At 37.0% G+C, this 22361-nt stretch overlaps 1 protein-coding gene across 1 annotated transcript; it reads left to right on the plus strand.

Moving 5' to 3' along the window:
- Positions 1 to 388: 388 nt before the first annotated feature.
- LOC132142616 (succinate--CoA ligase [ADP/GDP-forming] subunit alpha, mitochondrial) lies at positions 389 to 19712 on the plus strand. The gene is made up of 9 exons (XM_059552614.1): positions 389 to 513; positions 1923 to 2023; positions 6879 to 6995; positions 7258 to 7470; positions 7787 to 7844; positions 9107 to 9190; positions 9292 to 9443; positions 16378 to 16566; positions 19382 to 19712. The coding sequence occupies exons 1-9, from the start codon at positions 480 to 482 to the stop codon at positions 19406 to 19408; spliced, it is 975 nt and encodes a 324-aa protein (XP_059408597.1). The 5' UTR covers positions 389 to 479; the 3' UTR covers positions 19409 to 19712.
- Positions 19713 to 22361: the final 2649 nt, after the last annotated feature.

Genomic DNA, 22361 nt, shown 5'->3' on the forward strand with positions numbered 1-22361 from the left:
TACTTTTAGTTTTAATGACCCTTGAACGGAAAAAGAGTCTGGACAATAACAAATTAATATTTCATAAGCAATAATTTTAGTTATATTATATTATATTATATTATATTATATTATATTATATTATATTATATTATATTATATTATATTATATTATATTATATTATATTATATTATATTATATTATATTATATTATATTATATTATATTAGTCAAGCCAGTTATGCAAGAACAACATTCTCCAGCATTCCTTGCGCTTTTGTGCAAATAATGCTCGTTTTTTATAGATTATTTTAAAACACAGAGCTAAATTTTTTTCAAAAGTCACATTAATGCTATGATGTGTTTTAGATATTATTTACGCTCCATGAAGGCGTTTGTTTATCTTCAGGCATCTAGCAGTACTACTATGTGCGCTGACGTTTGGGTCCATGTGTCTCCGGTGCTGTCTATGCTCGGGTGTCATTGGTGAATGACCGAAGATGTCTCATTGCAGGTTGTTTGCTCGGTTGCTCTGTAAGTAAAACTGACGCGACTGTGGTTACATTTGAAACACATCGCTGTCTTTGTTTTAACATTACTCCATCAGTTTCTGTACTCGAGAGAGACATTTATCTCTTATTATTTTCATTAAACACACACAGTTAGCTAATGCTAATGCTGCTGTGGTGGTGTTATCAGTACAAGTGTAACATATTTAACAGTGAACTTCTGAAACGTGACCTTTACTGGTAAATATGCTTAATTTCAAACTCATCGCCAGGTTCACTTACTATAAATCATTTAAAAGATCAGTGTTCATGAACTTGAAAGGTTGCAGACTGACAGCAGTATCTTTTGATATAACTTAACTTAAGTGCTTATTCATTTGTTGGAAATTACAGAGTCTATGTCTTTGCTACAGTTATGATAAATATTTACTCTTATCCCGACAGTGTTCTTTATAATTCGCATGTTGTGAGGTATTAATAACAAGCTGTGTGTTTGCTATAATGTTAAAGTTTTTTTATTGTTATTACTGTAATCTCTGTGAGTATTGCAATATTTTAAACATTTGGTTCTCTGTTAACTTTTCCAGTCTTGCACAATTGAAGTGTCTGTCAATAAGGGAATTTTCACTCACAGAAGTTGACTAACTTCTCTCTCTCTATAGTATGCAGATACACTGCATACCATACCTTTTTAGAAACAGCCATATACTTAATGAAATAACATTTATTACATTGCATTTATTTAACATCTTTAGGTGTTCACACAAAATAGCTTTGCTATTGAGTACAGTAGATAAGCAACTGATTGTCTGAGTTGTTTAAAGTGAACTTTAACCTAGAGAAATGTGCATGGACCACCTAATCTAAATGTGGTCAATAGGCTGTTTCTTTGAAGTCATATTCTCTGCTTTCTCTTCTATTGCATCATTCAGGAGCTAAGTCTTCGCTGATCACTTATAAACATATCGGACTTTATAGTGCAGCTTGGTGCTTTTCAGCCGATGTTGTGTGGTTGACCCCTGTCTTATATCCAAAATATTTGAGGTCATAACCTCTGGACATAAGACCCTGTTGGGAACATGTAGAGTAATGTGAAAAAAACTTCTTAGGCCTAGACCAAGTTTACTAATATAGCTGCCAAGCTGACTTCAAAGCCTGCAGATTTGTTTTTAGTTACCTTGACTTAATTTTGTTCTTACCCTACAGGTCAAACATTTGGATTTAGCATGACCGATTAATAAATAAACTGCAGGCAGTTGGACACAAATATAATGACGAGGGATATAAAATCCAAGATTTATAGAAACATTTGGTCATGCAGCCTTCATTAAGAATAATAATAATAATAAAATCATCTTAAATCATCAATGAACTTTTAGATATATTTTCTGATTGTTGGTTCTTATTCCACTGCTGTTGTGTTTGTATTGGCAGTGCAGCAGGCTGGAGTGAGACACTGTTACACTGGCAACAGGAAGAACCTTTACATCAACAAGAACACTAAAGTCATCTGTCAGGGCTTCACAGGAAAACAGGTGTGTAGCCACAGTCTGCGTTCACCACAGTGCCCTGCATTTCAGCCCATATTAAAAAGTCTGGATTTACCTCTTTTTCATTTGGTTACTAATTGGATGCAGTCTCGCTAAAGGTGGCATGCAACAACAGTTAATCTCACTGTATTTAAACTTGATCAGCTGCTCACCATAACAGACCATAATGGGTTACAAGTAGTGATGCGCTGAAATTTTGGCAGCCAAAAATATAATAATATAATCAGCCAGAAATGAATTTTCTGTTTCAACATTTTGAAAGGCAAAAATCATTGTCCGAAATTTTGGCTTCTCCGATGGTGTGTTTTGAGTGTGTCAGTGTCTGTTTCTTACACATAACATGGTTAAATGACACATGACAGGTAAACATGTCAGCTGTGTGAATGGTAGTGCTGGATTAGCAATATTGCTTTCTCGTTTTTAATTGTGATGAACTAAGGGTTGTCTATGATGGTTTTTAGCTTATGTATTGTCAAGATTTAACAGTCTTGAGTCTCAGCTTTCAAATCTGTCACCGTGATGCTCTTTATTTTTTATTTTTTATTTTTTTTGAGGGATCATTTACATCATGCCACAGATTCTGTTGACACAGTCAACATTTTATTTAACCAAAAATATTTAAAAGTGGATAAATCCAGTTTTGCAAACAGTGAGCCATGCAATGTAGATAAATATGATGTTTTATATATATATATATATATATAAAATATTGTTTTTTTTAACTATTTTTCCATATATATATATATATATATAGAGCTGAAACAACGAATCGATTTAATCGATAAAAATCGATTATTAAAATAGTTGTCAACTAATTTAGTCATCGATTCGTTGCTAAATAACTTTTATTTGCCGTAAGCGGCTCATTTCGTGCATATTTCAAATCTGCGGTGACCAAAGTGTGGCAGTAATGAGCCACCGGAGGTTTTACTCAGCCAGTACAGCAGGAGAAGTAGCGAATAGCCAATAGCTGGCCTCGTTTTATGTCACGTGCTTCCCGAACAGCGTCTCTGCAGCATTTAGCGGGATGTGGGAGACCGGGAGTACTTTACTTTGAGCCTTCAAAAAAGAAGAGTAACCTGTAAACTCTGCACTACTGAACTGTTTAAGGGGACGTTCACATATCGCGTCTTTTGCGCGCTCAAGTTCGTTATTTCCAACACCGCACCGCATCGAGTTAAAAACATCTCAACTTTTCTGAATGCTGCAAGCGCATCGCGGGTCATGTGACAAGAACTAACCAATCAGCTTCATCCTTTCCCGTAACAACGTTAAAAGCTCAGTCAAGATGAAAGGAACAGCTGATCATAGTTGTATATGGATTTCCGTTTTGAAATAAATTTAGTAGCAGAGCTACTGCAAGCGATTTTTTTGAGCTGCAAATCCATTTATCCTTTGCTGAAATTTCCGCGTCTTCGGGGGGGGGCACGTCATTGTTGCTTATCAAAGGCAGACGCCTCAGGGAAAGGAGGAAAGGAGGAGAAAGCGGCGCGCCTAGCGTTTTCCACGCGTTTTTAGGCACGATATGTGAACGGCCCCTAAGACTTTTATTTGTGCAGATTCTCCAGTACAATGTTGTTTGCAAATGTTTAGTCGTAAAAGCTGATAACATTGCCTTTTAACAGTTAACATTTAAAGCTTTACAAACATGTTCTGTGATCAGTTTGTAGTTTACCAGTTCAAAATTCAGTCGTGCAGCCTAATTATGACTGAATGAGAGAGGTAAATGTTTAAAGATATTTGAAATGCACTTTTTTTCTAAGTATTCACTGCTCTTTTTCACACAGCAGGTTTTTTGTGTGTGACTGTCCAATTTTTTTTTTCTGGACAACCTTCTGATGGATTTTACTTTAAATTGTGAGTTCCATTCAGGTTTCATGCCACTGGCACTTTATTCGAAGGATTGTTTACAATTTCACAGCAAAAGCTATAAAGCTGTTTCCCAGTAAATAATAAAATACAATGCACTGCAATTTTATTCTGTTTTATCCTTATTCTTAGTGAAAATATGTTCTGAAAGATTCCTTAATAAGCTTCGTTCGGGATGTTAAACTACTTTAGGAGCTCTAAGGACTACCATGGTGAAAACATTATTTGAAATCTCCTTGTGAAATTTGCTAGAGTATGGGTCAGTGTCCTGATTGCAGAAGAGTTCGACAAAGGATTACTAACACAATAAAACAACTCCAGGTATATTTTTGATTAGGATATAACAGTGCAAAATGGTTAAAATCTCTTAAAAATCTATGCTGAAGGATAAAGACCATTTATTAATATTTTACTTGGGGAAAAAATGGAAAAAACTAAAATATAAGTACATAAACCGATTAATCGAAAAAATAATCGACAGATTAATCGATTATCAAAATAATCGTTAGTTGCAGCCCTAATATATATATGAAATTAGGAAATAATACCATTTATATGACATGACCTATACAATTTGATATGACTACCTTAAAGCATACTGTTATAGATGAGTTGAGTTTTAGATGTTGTACAATCTTTTCTTGGTTTATTTTATTAGATGAGGATTGTATCTAGATAGTTCTTGATGTCTGCCCCTAGGCCCTTTATGCTAGCATTGCTGGCTCCAGTATCCAGTACCCTAGCTTTTCTTACCCCTGTGATTTATGTCCTGTCTCTCATTGCATTTTTCATGCTCTCCTTCACCCTCTTTCAAACGACCCTTTACTGTAATAAAGGGTTATTATATTAAGTTTTAATGAACACTCATTATAATTAAAAGGGGATGAGGAATGACTAGAGTGTCATTGTGGCGTATTAACTTTGCTGTTCGGCTACATAAGCAAACCATACCTCAAATTAATCGCCACACAGTTAACGGAGGCAGCATGCAAGAAAAACGGCAAAGTTAGCACAGAACTTCAGTGTTAATGAAAGCATGAGAACAAATGATGGTAGAAAAGTTGGCAAGAGGACAGTCTGAGGGGAAATAGATGCCATAGATAGATCGGAAACATGCCAGATTTCTAATTTGTTCTAATTATATTTGTAACATTACAGGTTAGATATTGACGTGGTACTGGTGACCCTTGCCTTTGGACTTTGCGATGTTTCAAAATATGTAATAATTAACATGGATGTAGTGGGAAATGAAGGTTAAAGTTCATAATGTACAATTTCCACTCACTGTTCATATCCCCAATCATAGAAAAATAGTAATTTTCATTTTCATTGATTTTAAAGTGCATCACATAATGAAATTGCATTCAAGTCCATTTCCAGCAATGTTTTTTTCTCTCTCTCTGCAGCAACAACTGAGCACTTTTCATACTCTTTATACTTTTTTTTTTCAACCTATAAGAATGATCAGCTTACACTACCAGTCAAAAGTTTTTGAACAGTAGGTTTTTTAATGTTTTTTTTTTTGTATAAGGTTTTTCTTTTAAACAATTGTTCTGCTCACCAAACCTGCATTTATTTGATCCAACGTACAGTAAAAACAGTTTTGAAATATTTCTACTATTTAAAATAACTGCTTTATTTTAAAATGTAGTTTATTCCTGAGATCACAACTGAATTTTCAGCATCATTACTCCAGTCTTCAGTGTCACATGATCCAGAAATCATTCTAATATGCTGATTTGGTGATTATAATTTTTTTTCAGGATTCTTTGATAATTATAAAGATCCAAAGATCAGCATTTATCTGAAATAAAAAAGCTTTTGTAACATTATACACTATTCCATTCAAAAGCTTTGATTATTCCTTTCTTTTTTTTCTTTTTGGAAAGAAATTCTAAAAAAAAATGTTTTTTGCAAGGATGCTTAAAATTGGATTGAACAAAAGTGATGATAAAGACATTTATAAGTTCTTCTGAACTTTCTATTCATCAAAGAAACCTGAAAAATTCTACTCCGCTGTTTTCAACGTAATAATAAATTTGAGCAGCAAATCAGAATATAAGAATGATTTCTGAAGGATCATGTGACTGGAGTAGTGATGCTAAAAATATAGCTTTGAAATCACAGGAATAAATGACATTTTAAAAATATTTCCAAATATAAAACAGTTATTTTAAAAAGTAAAAAAATATTTGATTATGATTATTTGACAATGATTTCACATTTACGGTATACAATTATTTGTATGAAGGCTTAATACAAAAAAAAAGCTGCATTTAATTTAACATGAACTTATTCGTTTTTTTTTGTTTTTTTCTAAAATATTATATGGTTTTAAATGAGGTGACATAGACTTGGCAAATACATTTTCAATATGTTTGTATGCGAAGACATCTGTTGTGGGCGTTCTTGGGGGTTTTAATGGAGCTTTTTTAATAGTGTTCATATCGATATCGGAATTATATTGTATCGACCGAAATTAAGAAATATATTGTGATATAAATTTTGGCCATATTGTCCAGCCCTACTTTATTAACAACTTCTTTCTGCATTACATCAGTTGTGGCAGGTTCACAAAACAATAAAAAGGTGCTGCATTAATGGTTAAGCTCAATTTGAAATAATAATAATAATAATAATAATAAACTGGGACCTTGTTAAAAGTAAACTTCAGCCATTCCTTCTAACACTAAGAATTTTAGAATAGCAGATGCTTCACATAACCAGCAGTGGTTCAAGGTTTAGTGAACTTTCACACATTCCTTTGGTGTTCAGGAATGACTGGCTAGGAAGTTTTCCGTTTCAGTTACAGTATGTTTTCATAGTACACCAAGCTCTTTCACTCAAAAGTAAGATTTGGTTCTTTGTTATATGTCCCCTTTAATGTAAATGGAAGCTGTCATTGCTTAACATTGTCAAATTATTCTCTGTCCTTGATTGAAAGATCTCTGTTTCCTCTTTCTGTCTCTAGGGCACGTTTCACAGTCAGCAGTCTCTGGACTATGGCTCTCAGTTAGTAGGAGGAGTGTCTCCAGGCAAGGGGGGCAAAACACACCTGGGTCTGCCAGTCTTCAACTCTGTGAAGGAGGTAATGACCTGTGTGACTGCTGACAGGATCCTGCGAGCCACAGTTACTCTTAGGACAGCTGCTCTGATTCTCTGAGACTATTAGGGGAGTTATTTAGAGCAAGTGACACCAACAGTACCAGAAGTGTTAAAGGCCAGAGGCTGGCTGTGTTGTCTTTATCAGTTTAAACACTTTCACATAAAGCCCAACTGAAATACCCCAAATTGGACTTTGAGCTAATTTGTATTTTGGTTCCTATGCATGATTCTTTAATTGTTTTTAGGCAAAGGATGGCACAGGGGCTGATGCCACCGTGATCTATGTGCCGCCTCCTTTCGCAGCAGCCGCCATCATCGAAGCCATTGATGCAGAGATACCACTGGCCGTCTGTATCACAGAGGGAATCCCTCAGCAGGACATGGTGCGGGTCAAACACAAGCTGCTCCGCCAGAACAAGACCCGCCTCGTCGGCCCCAACTGTCCCGGTGTCATCAACGTAAGTGCTGCACTTATGCGTTTGTACCGACACAGCTTTGTTTGTGCAAACCCAACTAGGGGATGTTTTGAAGAGAAGGATATTGATGAAGTTAGCAAAAATGTGGTTGTAATTCTAACACAAGAATTACACAAGAAATTTTGTAGGAATTGTATAGATTGTAAAAAGCCGGAATGTGTTTTAAATTTTATCAGTTATGAATTCATGTCGACTCTAAACCCTTTCTGCTTGTAACTTTAATTGACTGTAGTAAAATGTATAATTTAAACTGAACTGAAATGTTTATTTTATTTTTTTATTTTTTTATTATTTGCAGCCTGGCGAGTGTAAAATTGGGATCATGCCTGGGCACATCCACAAGAAAGGAAGAATTGGTAGGAGCTCCACAGAACGACACCTTTCATTGTTATGACAAAGAAAACTCAGTCATCCTTCCAGAAGATTTTAACAGTACAGAGCATAACATGCTGATCGAATATAACTTTAAGAGATCCTTGAAATCCTAGCGTACCTCATATCTTCTCTTTCATGCAAGAAGCATCAAAGCCAGAGCTAGAGGGTCTCGGTTTGAGATGGACACTTTTTAATACATTGGATTTGTTAGAGTTTCTCACCATGTCAGGGATGATGAGATGTCTCTGCTTGAACATGGACTCAGATGTAGACCGTAGCACAGTGTTCAGACTGCTAAAAAGAGAGGAGTTCAGATCGCTTATCATCAGTCATCCGTTTCAAGTCATTTCACTAGACAGATGGCACAGGTTTTTGAAGAGTTCTGAAGAATACTACCTTTTTTTCCGGACTATAAGTCGCACTTTTTTTCATAGTTTGGCTGGTCCTGTGACTTCTAGTCAGGTGCGACTTATTTATCAAAATTAATTTGAACCAAGAGAAATGAACCAAGAGAAAACATTACCGTCTACAGCCGCCAGAGGGCGCTCTATGCTGCTCAGTGCTCCTGTATCCTACACTGAGCAGCATATAGAGCCCTCTCGCGGCTGTAGACGGTAATGTTTTCTCTTGGTTCTAAATAAATGCGACTTATAGTCCAGTGCGACTTATGTTTTTTTCCTCATCATGACCTATTTTTGGACTGATGCGACTTATACTCAGGTGCGACTTATAGTCCGAAAAATACGGTACTCAGACTTGAACTCTGTGCTTGTTTCTGTAATTAAAGTTGTGATTTCATGAAATGTCTGTCTGGAAAGGGTTCAGGCTTGGTTGGCCCCCTCCAATACTTTTCTCATTGAGTTACATTTGACATTAGCAAAGTAAAAAAAAAAAAATATGTATATATATTAATTTTAATTTTTAATGCATAAATACTGCCTGGTTGCCCCCTGATTGCACTGGGGTTAAAGGAACAGAAATGGCAGGAAAAGTGCTAGGAATTTAGATTTTTGCTTTCTATAAAATGGTCCAGACAGGAAATTATGATCTGCAGAACATATAATCAATGGAAGAAAGGTAGAGACTTGTGTTTGTGTCAATGTATTAAATTTATGAATGTCTGATTAAAATGAGATTTTTAATTACATTATAAACTTGTTAATTAATCAAATGTTTAAACAATTGGCAATTAAGTACTCAAGTGTATAAATTTAACTTGTTGGCCATCTTTTTTTAATTTCAGGCATTGTATCTAGATCAGGCACTCTTACGTATGAAGCCGTACATCAGACGACACAAGTGGGTCTGGGCCAGTCACTGTGTGTTGGTATGTGAAACATACATACATTACATCAGTAATCCAATTATTATTAGTCTACAGAGTGTTAAGTACAGAAAGATCTTTGAACAATGTTTATTTTCTTTCAGGTATTGGTGGAGACCCTTTTAATGGCACTAACTTCATTGACTGCCTGGAGGTGTTCCTGCAGGACCCAAAAACTGAGGGCATCATTTTGATTGGAGAGATTGGAGGAGATGCAGAAGAGAATGCGGCAGAGTACCTGAAACAGCACAACTCTGTAAGCTGCTTCTCATATGTTTACATCTAAAAAGAAAAATGCTTTTAAATGTAAAACTTAACCTTTTAACTACCTCACCCACCTAAGACAACACAAACTGATTTGTCTATGTGCTTCCTCCACATTTTTTAATACAGCAAAATTATTATATATTGTTTTTAGCTGCATACAGTAGAGTTTGTCATGATACCAAAATTATTATTTCGATACCGATACCAAGTCAAGAATTGCGATTTCGATACTTTTTCTATACTTTTTCTGAAAAGGGAAAATACATTCTCAAATATCATTGCTGTGCTTTATATTTTAAAACCGGGACAACACTCTAATCATATAACATAATAATAAATGAACGTATTGTGACGAGTCAGCTGCCTCCCCCTAATTATCATCTGCACCCCGTCCTATCGCTGCCCTTCACCAGGCTCCCGAGAGGAGGGGCGCTGGATGAGCCAGGGCTGGCGGCGTGTGAAGGGGCACAACTGATGGAAATGGAGCCTCATCACCGCCGCTCTTAAAAAAAAGCCCAACACGCCTCTCCTCGGGAGACCGTCTCTTTCCCGTGCATGCACACTGGTGTCCTCATGGGTCCTGGAAGGGTGCGTTGAGGGACTCCCGCGGCAACCAGAGACGTGAGCCACTAGACCCCCGGTCCGGACGAGAACCGTACCCGTTTATACGGCCGTCGGGCCAGGATGCCAGGCCGTCAATCCCCTACAAACACCTCGGCCAGCGAGAAGGATGCCTCTTACCTGGACCCTTCCTTCCAGAACACTGCCCGACCCAAACGAACCCCACAGCACGACGAGGACACCAGATCCCCTGTTTGTTTTGGACACTCTCTCCCTTTGGACACTTATTCCCTCTTGTTTTATTTTCTGTTAATAAAAGCTTCTCCAAGGCCTTGCGCCACACCAACTGTCTCTGTCGTTTGCTCCTCCCGTGACAATATGAACAGCAGATATATTAAACATTTGAACAAAATATGAAATATAAAAAATAAATTCAAGCAATGACATTTAAGGTAAAAATAATAAATGTAGCAACATTATCTCAGTTATCTTATCTTGCTGCGTGCTTGAGGAGAAAAAACACAGATGTCAATAGGGAGGCACTGGAAGCGTGCGTTGCACACACCAACATGAAATACGTCTCCTACAAATCTGGAATGCAGTCATTCTTTGAAGTATCGATAGTAATATATTTAGGAATCGTGACGTTTTTAATTACCGAGAATCGCGATACTTTTGAAGTATCGGTGCACAGTACAACCATAGTATACATGAACATTTAAACACGCATAATTTTCTTTCTTCAGTCATTCATAAAGGGTGATGTTAGCCATGATGGTCACAATGCTATTTTCTGTGAAGTTCCATATCTTTTCAATAAATGTTGATGGCGGTGCGTCCACACGCAGCAGCTTCTCTCTCCTGTCAGAGCAGTGTTTTCGTGTTTTTTGTTCTGTGAGTCACAGTATTTTTGTACGTCATCATCACATCTACCTTTCTTTAAGCGTGCATACAGTTGTGAGTGTCTGCTCGATGTCAGCAGAACCACATTTTAAGAGATAAACTCTGTGCACGCAGAAGAGCTGTGGGATCTCTGTCTGCTCCGGAGGCTTACACCATCACCGACCCCCACTACTGCAACTTGCCCGCAGCAGAGGCGACACAAGCAGTGTGAGAGCAAGCAGAAGAGGGTTAACCGTGGCGGTATCCGGGCTAGGCTAACGGCTAACCCACACAAGCCAGCTATCCCCACAATCGTACTGGCTAACATACGCTCTTTGGACAATAAACTGAATTATATCCGACTACTACGCTCAACTCAGGGGACTGAGACTGTTGTGTTTTTTGTGTTCATGGAAACAGCAACAGTTTTTCTGGACTGCGCTATTCAGCTCGATCAGCTGACATGCTTTCAAGCTGACAGAGTTCTCGTCGAAGGAGGCAAATCAGTGATGCGTGGTGGCGGATGCGGTTGCGATCAATGCTCACCCCGGTGGAGTTTATGATAATTGTTTGCCGACTGTTCTATCTACCGAGGGAATACAGAGCCATACTGGGTACATCCCTCCCAGCTCCAACAACAGCAACAGAAATTAAGCACTAAATGAACTGTACCAGCATAACGGTGACAGCCCACCCTGATGCTTTTCTTATCTTAGCTGGGGATTTCAACCATGCAGACTTAAAAGCCCTCCCCCTCCCTCACTATGGTGCCTTAGACCACATCACTGTCATGCTAATGCCTGCATACAGACCGCTTGTTAAAGTCGCCAAACCTGTTCACAAACAAATACAAGAGTGGCCGGAAGGGTCATCAGAGGCTCTTCAAGTCTGTTTTGACCAAACTGCACAGAAGACTCCAGCTCCTCCCAACGACTAGGTGATGACGCTGTCCCAGCGTGAGGAGACAGCGTGAGGAGATCCCTCAGCAGGATCAATGCACACAAAGCTCCGTGTCCTGACAACATTCCTGGCTATGTACTGAGAGAACTCACTGATGTGTTCAAACATTTTCAGCATCTCAATAAGTCAGGTTGATGTCCCCACATGCTTCAAAGCTACCATCAACATTCCAGTCCCGAACAAGCAGTCTCCATCCTGCTTCAATGACTACCGTCCAGTTGCATTTACTCCTATTCTCATGAAGTGAGTCATGCACCATATGAAGTCTGCCCTCCCCACCTCCCTGGACCCCTTTCAGTTTGCATATCGGCCCAACCGCTTGACCGATGATGCGATCACAACTGCCATCCACTGACCACTCACACATCTAGAGAAAAAGACTCATATGTCAGAATGCTGTTCATAGACTTCAGTTCATTCAACACAATCATCCCTCAATAGCTCATTCACAAACTTGTCCAGCTGGGGCTCAATACTTCGCTGTGCAGCTGGCTGTTGGACTTTCTGACTGGAAGACCTCAGGCAGTACGGGTCGGCAGTAACACTTCCAGCACCATCACACTGAAAACTGGGGTCCCCCAAGGATGTGTGCTGAGCCCCCTCCTCTTCGCTCTGCTGACACACGACTGTTAGAGTAACACAGTTTCAATTCTCTCTATGTATGTACTGTACATGTGGAAAAATTGACAATAAAGCTGACTTGAGTTAACTTGTATGTTCTGTCATGCTCCAAAATGATAAACACAATAAATTTATCATAAAAGTCTTTTAAAGTCTCAGAACAATTTTGTGTGAGAACCAGGGAAATTTAACTCATTATTCACTGACAAACATCTCCACAGTACTGCAGTTAAAATATGTATTTTCAAATAAGTATGTTCAAATTTAGTATGTTATGATCTTTTATGAAAATGAGAACTGATGAAGTTTGGCATTAATGACATCAAATGTGCCATATTTAAACACATGTAAATGAGATTTGATATCTCTGTCTCTTGATTACACGCATTTAATTTTCTAAAGGCTTTCAATATGCATAGACTTACATATGCATATGCAAGTCATATGCATATTTTCTGCAGGTTTTTATCATTTATTTTTGGTGAACTGTTTTTTTAGGATCATCTACACACACCCCCACTCAAAGAATCACTGTTATTCAATCATGAATTGCGTTTTTCTTCTTAGCCCTTGGTAAATACACATTATTTTTCTTCATCTGGATATCAGCATTTTTATCCAACAATCAGGATCCCTAACCACAGGATCCCCTTTCCTTGCTAGCAGGTGGTACTCACCCCTGGAGCTCACATTGTTTCTCTGAATGAGAAAACAGCCTCCAGCTGCTGTTTGATCTGTTTTGGCTGTGAATTAAAGTCTATAGAGCTGAAATCCAGCCTGGCTGGTCCAAACATCTCAAAGACCTCCTCCACATTCTAACAGCACCTCGGTTTGTGTCATCATTAAGCATGGTATATTTATTCCTCCAGTCTGAGAGTCATGGAGAGCTGATGCATTAACTAGTGTCTTGTATTGGGAGAATTTTCTGTCTGTGATATAAAAAAAACAAGCATTGGCACAATGAGTACTAATGGAATAGTTTCAGCAGTTCTGATTGTGGCAAAGTGATGCATGAATGTCCATTTTCTCAAGAGGACTGATTCAGTCTGAGAGCGTGATAGTGGTGAGGCACAGTAACCACAGAAAATCAAGCAAATCGTTCCGAATATGTTAAGAGCATGAACAAGTGACTCATTTTGAAGTGAGTGCTTGGAGGTACAAAGAAACTCTCCTCCATTCTGTGAATCAGACGATACTAAGGAGCTCATTTTTTATTGTGGCCACATTTGAACTGAACCAAAATAGCGAAACCTGCAATTTTCAAAGTTTACAGTTGCATAAGCTGTTAAGCACTGTTGTGTGGAGATAAGGGAGTGTGTAGCATTTTGAGCACACATTAGGACTGTGAAACTTACTTCTTTTCCCGCCTCTTAGTTAAATTGGAGAATTGATTTGGTGTAAACCATTCCTTAAAGATTAGTTGCAAATTGTGTGAAATCGCTTCTTTCAGGTGAACTTTTCTCATTTCCTCAACAAGGTAGTTTTTTAAATGAATGCACCAAAGATGGCCTTGGCTATGAATAATGGAGATCAATACATGGTCATGGTACATTTTGTAGATTGAGCCTTGGGAGAAATATTTGGCAGTTATGACATTTTCCGTCTTTTCCGCTGTTAACAAGACCTGTATTGATCAGACTGTTAAATGCATGCCGGTCTCATTAAGAAATACGGGCAGGGATGATACATCAGGTTCCAGGCGGTAATGGAAGTGGCGATCCATACAGGAGCTTGTAAACTATTAGCTCTAGAAAAAGTCATGTTTTATGTTGCTGTATGAACCATTTTAGGAAGAAATGTCTGTTTTTCTTTTTGGAATAATAGTAGTGAAAAAGGGCTCATGGTCCAATCCCATAACTTCACAGCACATTTATACAGCCTGTTGGATCCATATCTGATGCTAGCTGTAGTGGCATTGTGCAAATAATGGTGCGACCAAGTTATCAACTTTCAAGAGGAAGCTTTCCAACTGTTAACATGGAAACCCAATAGATTGTGTTTTCCGCAAACGTTTGTTGCAAACCTGTCAACTATTTTTCTGCTGTTTGTACTGCCAAAATAAATTACATTTATACAATTTTAAAGGAATAGTTTACTCAAAAACGACAATTTTGTGCTGTTATGTTTTACTCTGGAATCCATTTAGAAGAATTTTCACACATAATTTCACATCAGCATTTGAATTTTTGGGTTAACTGTTACCTTTTTTTGACTCATGTAATTGCTAAATGAGCTAAAAATAGGGTTGACTGGAGAGTGTCATTCAGCAAAAAAGGGAGCAGTAAATGAATGGATGGAGTTTCACTCCAACACCGTTTCAAGGATTTGTGCATGAGCAAAATATAATTACCTCTGTTCATTATCGTAATCTTCTCAGATTAGGCTTTAGTCTGCAGTCGCCTGCGCTAGCTTGAACAGTTTGAGTTTTGAACCAAAGACGGCTCCTGTGGAGCGTTATAATGTTAGCGGGTAGTTAAAGTCTATCAAGTATTAAGTCGGACTGTCTTTGACTGGCAGTCACATTCATTTCATCTCCTCCACCTAAAGCTGGCATTCCCATTTAAAGTTTTTAGTGAAATCAAAAAATTTCAGTGAAGTTTACAAACCTACTCTCCTGTGAGATGCTAATGAGCACATCTGAATTAGTGCTGGCTCCATTTGCGCCCGAGGAGGTCTATAATACCGGAGAAAACTATATTTTAGCATTTCTATTGATCTTGATGGCAGTAGCAGGTTGATGCAGGAACCCCCAAAGGTATGCAACTTAAAAATATCTACTATAATAAGATATTCGTAAAATGTTAAAAATTTGTTCGGGGGAAAAAAATCTGAATGCTATTTTTTTTTGAGTGACTGTCAATGGAGAAAGTTTTAATCCCCCAAATGATGGGGCTGGCTCATGATAACAAGCCAACCCTTGACTTTTTGTTTCAGCCTCATTTGAGTTCTAAGGTACGCACAGTAGCTTCAGCCTCAGCATCTGTTAGCGGCTGCATTTGCGATTATGACAACCCACATCCCGCTCTGGAATTAGGATGTCATTCATGAAGACAGAATATAGTGGAAATGAGGGGAAAAACGGACATGAGCATGAGACGATCAATGACAGTTAATTGGCTTGGACATGACAAATTGCCTTCCATGAAAGTGAGATTGTATTAAATGACATACTCGAGCCACTGTCTGCCCATCTGCTTATTCTCACACAAGCTATTAAATGCCTGCCTACCTCTTAATGCCAATTTTGAATAGTATGCACCATCTAAAAGCCCCTGAACTTACCGTATCTTTACCTCTTATTTAAAAGTCTGTGAGCTGCAGTTTGAGGAAATACAAATATTATTCTTGTAGGCCTTAGCACCACTGTGACTATGCTTATTTTTCACTAAAGATTTTAACGTTATAAACACACTGTACAGTAACAACACATACCGTACAGAAGTTTGGGGTTGAAAAGATATATTTTTTAAAATGGTTTTGAAAGAAGTATTTCAGGGGAACGCATGGTTTTGTGAGTGAACGCACAGTATCTCAGGAATCCATACGTTTTGTGAACAAATGTAAAGATTTCTCTGGGGAACTGAAAAAGTTGTAAAAGCAAAAGAACTGAAATATTAGTTTTTTTATTCTTTTTTTTTTTTCTGCCATCACCGTGTCCCTTTAGGGTCTCCATAGAAAATAGTTGTGCTGCTTAATATGCACGTGCAACATCTTTTTACAAGATAATTTGAATGTAGAGTTCACAAACAATCGAAATAGAAGCATTTTGTAACATTACTGTCACTTTACTATCATTGTCACTTGTCACATTGTCAATGCATCCTTGCTGAGTGTAAGTATTAATTTTGTTCAAGACAAAAAAGTGTGTATGTATTTCAAAGTCCTTTTTTACTCTTTAGGGTGCCAATGCTAAACCTGTGGTATCATTCATTGCTGGCTTGACGGCCCCTCCTGGAAGGAGGATGGGGCACGCAGGAGCCATCATTGCCGGAGGCAAAGGGGGTGCCAAAGAGAAGATCGCCGCCCTGCAGTCAGCTGGAGTCGTCATCAGCATGTCTCCGGCTCAGCTGGGCAGCACCATGTACAAGGTGAGACCGTTTTTTCTCAGTGTGAGTTGTAACCACAGAGATGGCACCTTGTTTTTTACCTCACTAAATGCTCAATGCTTTTCATTCTGCAAACTCAAACATGCTTAGAGCAGGCATTAAAGAAATTATTTTTAGTAAAAAAAATAAAATAAATTTGTCTTCTCTTTTATTTAAAATTTAGTTTAAAGTCTCACCATGATGTCAGTTTGCTGATAACTCTTTTTTTTTAAGTACATTTATTGGTTTAGGTGGCTTTAACGGCTCTGAAAAATTCAGTTTTCTGTGGGCCAAACCAGTGACTAATATAAAGGGCCCCCTTAGACAATCACAGCAGTTTTTACCATAAGATATTCAATAGAAAGCTACACCGCAAAAAAAGGAAATGAACAAAGCTCCATTTATATTGGTGAGTTAGCAGCTCTGCCTCTTTATCTCAATGTATCACAGCCAGGAGTTTTAACAAGATGTATAAAAAGTGAAAGCGTGTATTACACTCATTCATCATTTTAGCCTTTCATTATCAGCGCTAGCAAACGCTCCTTCCTCTCCATCAATACCATTTTCTCTCCTCTTCCACCACACCACTGGAATCTAATTTGTAATCATTGGAAGTAATGATGAAAAACACTCTGGCTGGTTGTTAATTTTGCAGCCCATTGTGTTCATACATCTGTGTTTATCTCATTGGTCGATTTAATAATGACGGCACATACACACGCCTCAGAGTTGATTGTGTGCTTCCCCACTTTTCCTCCATGTTAACACTCACACATACGGAGGCGTGGTGTACCTGCCCCAGTCCCAACCTGAATATTAACCCGTTATCTCCCAGTATTCCTTGGATGATGTAGCCAAAAACATTTAGAAGCTTTTTCCATTCTATTGTCTATTTTCTTAAATATATATTTGTGCTGAAACTTTTAGATAGAACAACCGATAGATCGTTTTTCCTTAAAGATATTAATGATTTTATTCAGCAAGGACACATTTAAATTGCTCAAAAGTGACAGTAAAGACATTTGAAAGATTTTTATTTCAAAGCATATTTTTTTTTGCTTGGGGGAAAAACTAATCCTGAAACCTTGAAGATCACACTTTTTCACGAAATGTAAAGCAGCACAAATGTTTTCAACCTTTTTAATATTTAACAGCAAATCAGAAACATTTAGAAACATTCCGCAATTAGAAACAGTAATGACAGAATGCTACACACAGATCAATCAATATTCCCAATGATGCTTAATTTTATATCACAAATATATTGTGATATTTAGTAAAACACCCAGTCTAATTACTAATCACACTCTCGTTCTTTTTCCCCTTTCATCTTACTAATGATGTAACCACAGCAAATAATTTCTTGTTACCTGCAGTTTCCTGCAATCCAGATTACTTCAGTCAGCAGCGGAGAGGGCATTGCTTGACCATTAGATGGCAGTAGAGCTTCAAGTATTTTTACAGTGCATCTTCATTTTTTGAAACATGATATTTGCATAAGGGAATTCTCTGCGAAATGCGCCATTTCTTCACCCTTAGTTGAGGAAAATACATTTTCAAAAGCACAATGCATCACCCTGTAGTTGTAAGCCTTTGTAAATTAACTATGTAAATAGCTATTCCTGACTGGAACAATCTACATTTGTCTTTGTATCATACAGTGCATTTCTCACAGCTTTATTTTTACCCACAGATTTTTCTTTGCAATTAACCTTAATGCAGCCTCAGATCCTGAGAGTCACAGAGCCATCTTTTGTTTAATGCAGAGCATTTTCTTGCTGTCGGAACGTCCACATTTAAATTAATCAAATATGTATACTTAAATACCTGTATAAAGACTATTAGTGACACCAATCTGAAACAAACAATTTTGAGCAGTCTTACCATTGAAAAAATGGCAGACACACACACACACACACACAAACTGAAAGATTTTGTGCAACAGACAAGGTCAGAACAGAGCTGCATTTTCTCCTAAGATATCAAAACATCTGAGACAAATACTGTACAAACCACATTTCCAAAGAATGGTTTTCCAAGCTTGATGAAAAATAAAAATCATTCTGGTTCAAAGGAAAAGGTGTGTCTTACCCTGACGGACAGTGGGTAACACAAAATATAAGCAACACCAAATACTTTTTACTCTTAACGATAATCATATTTTGTATTTCAAGGAATAATTAACCCACAATGAAAATTCTATCATCATTTATAAGTTATTAATCACTTACAGAAGTTGTCTTTTTTCCTGTTGTGTGTCTGATCCTCATCCTCACCATTTTCAAACAAAATGAGGCTAAGAAAATGACTGCATTTTCATTTTTAATGTGAACTACCTTTCAAATCCATTTCTTTTCACTTTTCTTGTTGTTTTAATAATAAAATTAGTCTTTAATTTATAAAGTGCCTTTAAAAGAAGCTTCTCAATGTGATTTACTTATTAAAACAACCTTAATAATTAAAAACAAAAAAGTACAATCAATAAATGAAAATACATTTTAAACAGCACATGAATTATTAATAAAAAGACAAAAAAGATAAGATTTAAAAATATCAATTGACTGTGCTTTTCAAATTTAGCTTTTTTTGTTATGTTTCACTCCATTACCTTAGACTTAATTATTTTTTGTATTGTATTTCAGCACTTTCAGCATAGTATACTCTTTATCAATATAGTAAATGTTAACAAATTTTGGCAGTAAACTTTGTTGACTTACACAAACCAACTGTAAACAGACCCCTGCTATGGACGAAGTGAAGGCAGCCCCTGCTGTACATGTTTGTTTGACCCCTGTTTATTCTTCCCTGTTCTCTGCAGGAGTTTGAGAAGAGGAAAATGTTGTAACTTTTTAGAGGGAGTGTGAGAAACAAACTTAGGACCTTCATCCCTGCTGGAGCCCATCACCTTCCTCCAGGCTCAACAGTGCGCACACTTTGTGTTTTCAACGGAGTAAATATTCCATATTTGCATCAGAAGAAATAATAATAATAATAAAAATCCAATCACAGCCTTTGCCTTAGAAGTGTACGGCACAGGAACATATCCACCTTCTAATCCAGCCACTGTCGGAGCAATGTCAGTCATGTTGTTGCTTTATGTCGTAATGTTTTCTCTCCTTCTTAAATGAAAAATATATCTCTTATGCTCTTATGATTTTGTGGTGGTTGATTTCTTTTTACATTTAACATTGATGCATTTGCTGACATTATGCTGCAGTGTGTGAATTTTGAACTGGATGCTGAATGCTGTTCTGCCTTTGCACTGCAATTGAAAATCTTTGACATTCCTTTTCAGAGTTCACTCTGCAGTTCACTCTAGCTCAGCGTGAGCATATACGGTGTCACTTGAAAGTTTGTGAACCCCTTGCACAATCTGTGAAAATGTCAGTAAATTTAACAAAATAAGAGAGATCATAGAAAATGCATGTTATTTTTTATTTAGTACTGCCCTGGGTAAGATATTTTACATAACATTTTAACATTTAGTCCACGAGAAAAAAAAAAAGAAATTGGCTGAAATTATTGAAATAGCCCCATTCAAAAGTTTGTGAACCCTTGGTTCTTAATACTGTGTGGTTCACTGAATGATCCTCAACTGTTTTTTGTTTTGTGATGGTTGTTCATGAGTCCCTTGTTTGTTCTGTACAGTTAAACTGAGCTCTTTTCTTCAGAAAAATCCTCCATATTCAGCAGAATCTTCAGCTTTCTAGCATCTTTTACATATTTGAACCCTCTTTTATGTAAACAGCCATTGCAAAACAAAAAACAGTTGTAGATCATCCAGGTAACCACTCACAGTTTTAGATAATTTCAGCTATTTTTATTATAATTTTTTTTTTTTCATTTGTATTTTTTGTCTTGTGGACTAAGTGTAAAAACATTTTATGGTAAATATCATAATATCTTAATGCTGGCCATCCACAGTTGTTGTAACGTATCGCTCAGAAGCTAACACAAGATGGACTATTTTTCGTGTGACAACTTTTACTTTGGCATGACGAAATTGCAGCGCTAAATGGAATGAATTACTGAAATCTAGTTTGCATTGAAAAGAGCAGAACTACATGTCACCTGTCGCAGGCTTTTAGCAATTATTAATTCTGGCATGCCTCACTGGAAGGTAAAATGTGTGTGGGAGGACTTTCTCCTTTCGCCCTGTAATTGCATCTCTCCTGCCTAATGACATGCATTCACATTTTATTCCGATAAAGAATGAAAATGCAAATTTGTTCTCTTGCCAGGTGCATTTCAGAAGTGCTCATAGTTGATGAATATTCTTAGTTGAAATCACATATTTATCAGCCTCAATTATGCAGAGTTGCACAGGTTGTCTGTATCAGACAAATGTGCAACTTTGCTCAGATTTCAAAAACACCAGTTTGTATGGAATGAGTGGGAGGAGGTCAGCATGGAAGTGTCACCGAATGTATCATGCACTGACTGTATCGTTACAGCCCTCCACCTGAACTGTAATGGGAAGAATAGGGCGGGAAAAACACTGAGATGAGCTCTTGAACTGACACGCATCACGTCTCTGTATCTGCCTTTGTGGTGAACAGAAATTGGGACACATACTTTGAGAAAATGATCACAGATTCGCTGACTGTGTGAAATCTAATGCTACAGCGGCGCAAAATTTGTGGATGAGTACCGGCTTTTATTCTTAGAAATAAGACTTGAGCTTATTAGTGCTCGCCAGGGTTGATGGTTGTACCAGTTGTTCACGGGCTTTTTCTTAAACTGGAACAGAAAGTTAGGTTTGTGACAAACTCTGTACTTCGTGTGTTTGCACTGTTTATTATTAACACTCATATGCTCGCCTTTACATAAAGTGAAGTTGAGTAATATGACATTCATCTTTGTAGATCCAGTAATCACCCTTCAGATCTTAACCATAGTATATTACATTTCCTTTGAAATGTATACATATATAATCATAAGAAAATAATTCTATATAAATAATTTTCAGGAACAATATAATAGCACAACAGTCTTAAAATCTTTATTCATTTTCTACATAGAAGAAATTGATTTTAACAATAACTTATAAACCTTTAAAGACAAACCTGTTTTGTGGTTATTGCTCGATGGCATGTGCTTTTGTTACAGAAATCTGTTTGCATTATTTCAACTTATTTTTAAAATAATAATGTGAAAAATTCATGAAAAACTTCATTACCCATAATACAGAAAATTCCACTAATCATAGAGTCCTGGCGAGCAAATTGTGCCCAAGATAAAACTGGAGGGAACTCCCACTGCCATAAAGCATCGCAAATTACATAATCAAGTCGGTCGTCCTATAATTTTGTATAAATATATTCATATTTTGCTTAATGGGATTGCAGTACTTTTCTTCACCTAAGCTAATAAGTACACAGTCTTGAATGTTTTGATTTTTGTCGTATTGTAATATTTTTTTGGCTTCACATCAGTTTTACATTTTTGTGATTCACTTCGTAGTTGATTAATTTGTATTTTTATAAAATCTACATGGGAAAAAAAATATTTTCAGAACCAGTGCTGCTGAAAAAGTGAGAAGGCACCAATGCAATCTATTAAAATATAATTATTAATAATAAAAAAAGATAATATGTTTTTTCTCTCTTAAAATGTAGACAATAAAGTGTCCTTCCTACATATATGTGTCTGTGAGGTAAAACAACCTTTCAAAAGAGTCTGCTTTTTTTTTCTGTGTCTTAAAAACATTTTAGTGATCTGAAAACCCCTTTTCCACTTTAAAAACCTGCATAATGCAAAGGTTCTATTATTAAATAACAATTAAATTAGTTCTGTTT

Source organism: Carassius carassius, chromosome 6 (genome assembly GCF_963082965.1).
Source record: "Carassius carassius chromosome 6, fCarCar2.1, whole genome shotgun sequence".
NCBI classification, from domain to species: domain Eukaryota; kingdom Metazoa; phylum Chordata; class Actinopteri; order Cypriniformes; family Cyprinidae; genus Carassius; species Carassius carassius.